General features: G+C 50.6%; 1 protein-coding gene across 1 annotated transcript in view; it reads right to left on the minus strand.

The window, feature by feature from the left end:
• Window positions 1-5,208, minus strand: part of LOC132462151 (serine/threonine-protein kinase TAO1-like) — a 20,239-nt gene extending 15,031 nt beyond the window's left edge. Inside the window, 5 exon segments of the mRNA XM_060057765.1 lie at window positions 1,266-1,337; window positions 2,045-2,265; window positions 2,572-2,709; window positions 4,524-4,587; window positions 4,870-5,208. Coding sequence (XP_059913748.1) covers window positions 1,266-1,337; window positions 2,045-2,176 — 204 coding nt within the window. The 5' untranslated portion in view covers window positions 2,177-2,265; window positions 2,572-2,709; window positions 4,524-4,587; window positions 4,870-5,208.
• Between the last annotated feature and the right edge of the window lie 869 nt (window positions 5,209-6,077).

Genomic DNA, 6,077 nt, shown 5'->3' on the forward strand with positions numbered 1-6,077 from the left:
TCAGGGACACAGTGAGAGTGAGTGAGTGAGTGAGTGAGTGAGTGAGTGTGTGAGTGAGTGAGTGAGTGAGTGAGTGAGTGAGTGAGTGTGTGAGTGTGAGTGAGTGTGTGAGTGTGGTTAATCAGATTAGGGCTAATCTCAGTGGCTTGCCGCTACGCAGACAGCAGCATGGCCCAGCGCCGCTCTGTGTGTGTGCGTGTGTACGTGTGTGCGTGTGTACGTGTGTACGTGTGTGCGTGTGTGCGTGTGTGCGTGTGTACGTGTGTGCGTGTGTACGTGTGTACGTGTGTACGTGTGTGCGTGTGTGCGTGTGTGCGTGTGTACGTGTGTGCGTGTGTACGTGTGTGCGTGTGTGCGTGTGTACGTGTGTGCGTGTGTGCGTGTGTGCGTGTGTACGTGTGTGCGTGTGTGCGTGTGTGCGTGTGTACGTGTGTGCGTGTGTACGTGTGTGCGTGTGTGCGTGTGTGCGTGTGTGCGTGTGTACGTGTGTGCGTGTGTGCGTGTGTACGTGTGTGCGTGTGTGCGTGTGTGCGTGTGTGCGTGTGTGCGTGCGTACGTGCGTACGTACGTGTGTGCGTGTGTGCGTGTGTACGTGTGTGCGTGTGTACGTGCGTACGTGTGTGCGTGTGTGCGTGTGTGCGTGTGTGCGTGTGCGCTCCACAGTGGGTGTTGGTGTGGCTGTGAGGGAGTGCCTGTTTGCAGACCTGGGATCAGTAGACTAGTGGAAGAATAGGTTCCAGGACGGGTCTGAGGAGGAGCCTTCATCACGCAGAGAGAAGGACCAGCCAATCAGACGGCCCCGGTCCGCCTCAGCCAATGGGATGCTGCCCTGGGCCTTTTACTCCGATGATGATGCTGATTATATTACGACTAAAGGGGGCTGACGCGGGGCAGTGTGGCCGCTCCTCACCCCCCCGGCGTCGGGCCGTCGGGGGGGTCCTCAGCCAGAGCTCTACCCAGGGCCGGTCCTAGCCGGTCTGTGGCGCTACTTTCTGAGGCGTACGCATCCACGCCTCCAGCAACATGATCGGTCAAAACTAAGATGAAGCGAAAGAAAGTGAAACGCCCCTTTCCGATTGGGGAAGATTACGATTATTATTCTGAGCACAGATGGAGGCTCCAGAGCCTTTCTAGATACTTTATTGTGTAAGAAACACCAAGGGTGCCAAACTTAGCTCATCGTTCTTTTAGTTTAGGATTTAACCTAAGTCCTCTCCACCAATAGGGGGCTGTTTTGGTTGCCGTGAGGTCCAAGGAGAACTCGCCTCGTTGGACTGCTTTCCATTGTAGGACATCTTCTTGATGGCCACGACCTCATTGGTCCGCACATCTCTGGCCTGCAGGACGTGAAACAATCAGTAAAGCCTCCAGGGATGGGAAACATGACACAATATTTCATACATGTATTCATACAAAATAGAAAGACATGCATTTCTGCTTATTAAGAAGTTAATTTAGTAAAAACGATATTGATCCCCCTTCCCTTTATCACGGCCCTGAGTCAGGTAGATGAAGGCAACATCGTGGAAAAGCTCTTGGCGATCCAACTGTCTAGAACCTTCTAGAGGCTAACCCCCACCCGACGCTGCAGAACCTCTGCCCCTCCCCCTTAAGGACTGGAGACCCCCGTCTGAGTCTCAGGACCCCCAGCGACAGAACCTCTGCCCCCCTAAATGACTAGAGACCCCCAGACTCTCAGGACCCCCAGCGACAGAACCTCTGCCCCCCTAAAGGACTAGAGACCCCCGTCTGAGTCTCAGGACCCCCAGCGACAGAACCTCTGCCCCCCTAAATGACTAGAGACCCCCAGACTCTCAGGACCCCCAGCGACAGAACCTCTGCCCCCCTAAAGGACTAGAGACCCCCGTCTGAGTCTCAGGACCCCCAGCGACAGAACCTCTGCCCCCCTAAAGGACTAGAGACCCCCGTCTGAGTCTCAGGACCCCCAGCGACAGAACCTCTGCCCCCCTAAAGGACTAGAGACCCCCGTCTGAGTCTCAGGACCCCCACCAACAGAACCCAAGCGGGATTCGAACCGACGTACAAAGTAGACGGCGCCGAAGCTGCCGTGTCCGATCTCACGGAGGTCGGAGAAGCGCTTCTCCGGGTCGTCCCTGAAGAAGAGCTCGGCCACGTCGGGGTCCTTCAGGCTGCCCGCCCGCAGGGACGACGGCATCCTGCCGGCCCCCGGCCCAACCCGATCCGCTACCTGGCCTCTGGGCTACAGCGGAGCGGGGGAGGAGTCATCTGCCAAACGGGAGGGGCCTACGGAGGGGAGGAGCCACAAAAGAGAAGGGAGGAGTCAGAGTTCTGATTACTCCATGGGAACATAACAATGTGTCGTACATAACAACGGGGACGGAGTTCATTACGCTCTCTCACGTTAAGCGGAGCATGTTGGTGTGGAAATTGGTTACAAGCTTATTGTGGATTAATGACCACTTAATGTAGCATATTTTAGCTAAAAAAATATCATCTATAAAATATATATAATCATCAGAACATGTTGGGAGGATAACATGTTCTTGCTCCAACAGTCGCACCGTCAGGATCCAGGGAGAGGAGACCTACCCTGCTACCTCCAGGCCGGAGAACAGGAAGAGGGACTGATTCAGACCCTGCAGAGGAGTCCGGGCGTTCCGGGCGCTCTGACGAGGCTCTCAACTCTTCCTCAGATGGGAAGACGTAAAAAAACTTCTCGGAAGCTGTCTGAAAGCACACAGTTTTGTATTGATAAGGAGATCATGTATTGATATCAGAGACAGACTTAACCTACAGTAAGGATGAGCTATAAACCTGAAGGAGCTGTAAACCTGAGGATGAGCTGTAAACCTGAAGGGGCTGTAAACCTGAAGGGGCTGTAAACCTGAAGGGGCTGTAAACCTGAAGGGGCTGTAAACCTGAAGGATGAGCTGTAAACCTGGAGGAGCTGTAAACCTGAAGGGGCTGTAAACCTGAAGGATGAGCTGTAAACCTGGAGGAGCTGTAAACCTGAAGGATGAGCTGTAAACCTGAAGGGGCTGTAAACCTGGAGGAGCTGTAAACTTGAAGGATGAGCTGTAAACCTGAAGGATGAGCTGTAAACCTGGAGGAGCTGTAAACCTGAGGATGAGCTGTAAACCTGAAGGATTAGCTGTAAACCTGAAGGGGCTGTAAACCTGAAGGGGCTGTAAACCTGAAGGATGAGCTGTAAACCTGAAGGATGAGCTGTAAACCTGAAGGATGAGCTGTAAACCTGGAGGAGCTGTAAACCTGAAGGATGAGCTGTAAACCTGAAGGGGCTGTAAACCTGAAGGGGCTGTAAACCTGAAGGGGCTGTAAACCTGAAGGGGCTGTAAACCTGAAGGGGCTGTACACCTGAAGGATGAGCTGTAAACCTGGAGGAGCTGTAAACCTGAAGGATGAGCTGTAAACACCGACGCTACACCGACCGGCTGATTGTGTTTACGCTAAAATTGAGTTGTATATGCATTCTCATATTCCCAATAATGGCTCAACAACAACATAGAACAACGCCCGCCGCAACCAGGACCCAGGAAAAACTATATTTGTTTTGTTCATTATTAACCGGCAGTTAAAACCACATATATGAGGCCAGATTTAATCGTATGTGTTCAACCACATGTACACCTGTCACGGTGCATTCATGTACACCTAACAAGGTGCATTCATTTACACATGTCACGGTGCATTCATGTACACATGACACGGTGCATTCATGTACACATGTCACGGTACAAACATGTCCATGGCTATTCTATCCGTAGTCTGAGGGAGTGGCACTTGCAGCTTGCTACATGAGGCACAAACAGCTGGCTACATGAAGCTAAAACAACTGGCTATGAAGCTAAAACTACTGGCTACATGAAGCTAAAACAGCTTGCTACTTGAAGGTACAAACAGCTGGCTACATGAAACTAAAACAGCTGGGTACATGAAGCTAAAACAGCTGGTTACATGAATAACATGATGCTAAAACAGTTGGCTATGAATCTAAAACAGCTGGCTACATGAAGCTAAAACAGCTGGCTACATGGTGCTAAAACAGCTGGCTACATGAAGCTAAAACAGCTGGCTACATGGTGCTAAAACTGCTGGCTACATGAAGCTAAAAGAGCTGGCTACATGAAGCTAAAACAGCTGGCAATGAACCTAAAACAGCTGGCTACATGAAGCTAAATCAGCTGGCTACATGGAGCTAAAACAGCTGGCTACATTAAGCTAAAACAGCTGGCTATGAACCTAAAACAGCTGGCTACATGAAGCTAAAACAGCTGGCTATGAACCTAAAACAGCTGGCTACATGAAGCTAAAACAGCTGGCTACATGAAGCTAAAACAGCTGGCTATGAACCTAAAACAGCTGGCTACATGAATGTGCAGTGAGAGAGAGGACACGACTCAAGGCGATCCAATACAAGTTCTGGCCAACTTCCAGCATCCAGCGGCTCGTCCAGGACAGCCTGCCGGCCGGTGACCTCCCCTTTCGGGGAGCAGCAGCACCAACATGTGGGGTCAACTCACCCGGTAACAGACTCGGGTCTGGAGGAGGAACCGTCCATGTTCTGCTGGATCCAGACTGAGGTCACTGCAGGGTAACGAGAGAGGGAAGAGAAATCAGTGCGATCCAGTAAAACCACATAGCGGAACAGCAATCGAACAGAAGCGAAACGTCCTGAAGACAGCTGGTCCTCCAGAGCCCCTCAGGGATCCTGGTTCCCGGGTCGGAGGGGTCCTAGTCCCCGGGTCGGAGGGGTCCTTGTCCCCGGGTCTGAGAGGACCGCTGCTGGGGTTAGCTACCGCTGCTACACGGCAGCTAGCAAAGTTAGGCAGTCCATCCCAGAAGATGGCGACGAAAGGAATCACCTACCGCCGTGAGGGGAGCAGAGTCCTCCGGCTCCATGGTAACCGAGGTTAGGTCCTCATGACCTGACGGAGGACGAGCTGCTCCACCTTCACTGTGTTGTGATCATCCCCCTCCCTGCTCCTCCACCGCTGCAACCTCCAGCCCGTACACACACACACACACACACACACACACACACACACACACACACACACACACACACACACACACACACACACACACACACACACACACACACACACACACACACACACACACACACACACACAGATAAAACCACTTAACCTACGATCATTAAGATATAAGATCTCTCTCTCTCTCTCTCTCTCTCTCTCTCTCTCTCTCTCTCTCCCCGTGCGTGTGTTTTGTGGTCATCATGTACATCTAGAAGCTGAGCTTCTAATCTGATTAACACAGTTGCATTCTAAGTTCAGCCTCGACCATAAATAGAAGGCTCAAGACTTACATTTTAAAAGGCAGCAAGTTACCCATTCGACCGATGTATTGAATTACTATCATGATTATTAATGAGGACACTCCGAAATGTTTGCCCTTAAACCTGATTCGCTTGGTGTGTTTAGACTCCTATCACAATAAGGGTATAGAGCTGTCATGCATTTCACTTCTGCCAGCCCTTTAAAACATCATGGCTATTTCGTAGGTATATTACCATTTTATTGTTGTTGTTGTTTTGTGAACTCAAAATGAACTCCTTGGGCACCAAGTTGACACACATGTTGTTTCGACTAAATGTGCACATCATTGGGGCTAAATGTATAACATTAATACATTCGTTTTATTTGTTGCAGTAAAACATAAAATAACCCCTACAATCCCTTTTAGGGGTTAACTGATGAATTGAGAATGAAGACATAACAATATAAACACACTTATGCAATGTAAACACACTTAGTGTAGGATTAGTGATAGAGTGGTCTGCCGTGCCCTCCCTGCGAATATAGAGTATGCCTTTGCAGTTTTCAACACGGCCGTTAAAGGGTTAAAGATGAGCATTTCACAACAAGCTGAAGACCGGAAAACCAATCACTTTGCAGAACAGGGATCTGTGGACTATGATTGGTCGCCCGGTAGCCCCGTTGTAGTGGTGATGTGAATCAGCTGTATCCAGGCGCAGAATGGACGGTGTAAATGATGTAGAAGGATAGGCTGCAGAACACACACACACACACACACACACACACACACACACA

Source organism: Gadus macrocephalus, chromosome 7, assembly GCF_031168955.1.
Source record: "Gadus macrocephalus chromosome 7, ASM3116895v1".
NCBI lineage: Eukaryota > Metazoa > Chordata > Actinopteri > Gadiformes > Gadidae > Gadus > Gadus macrocephalus.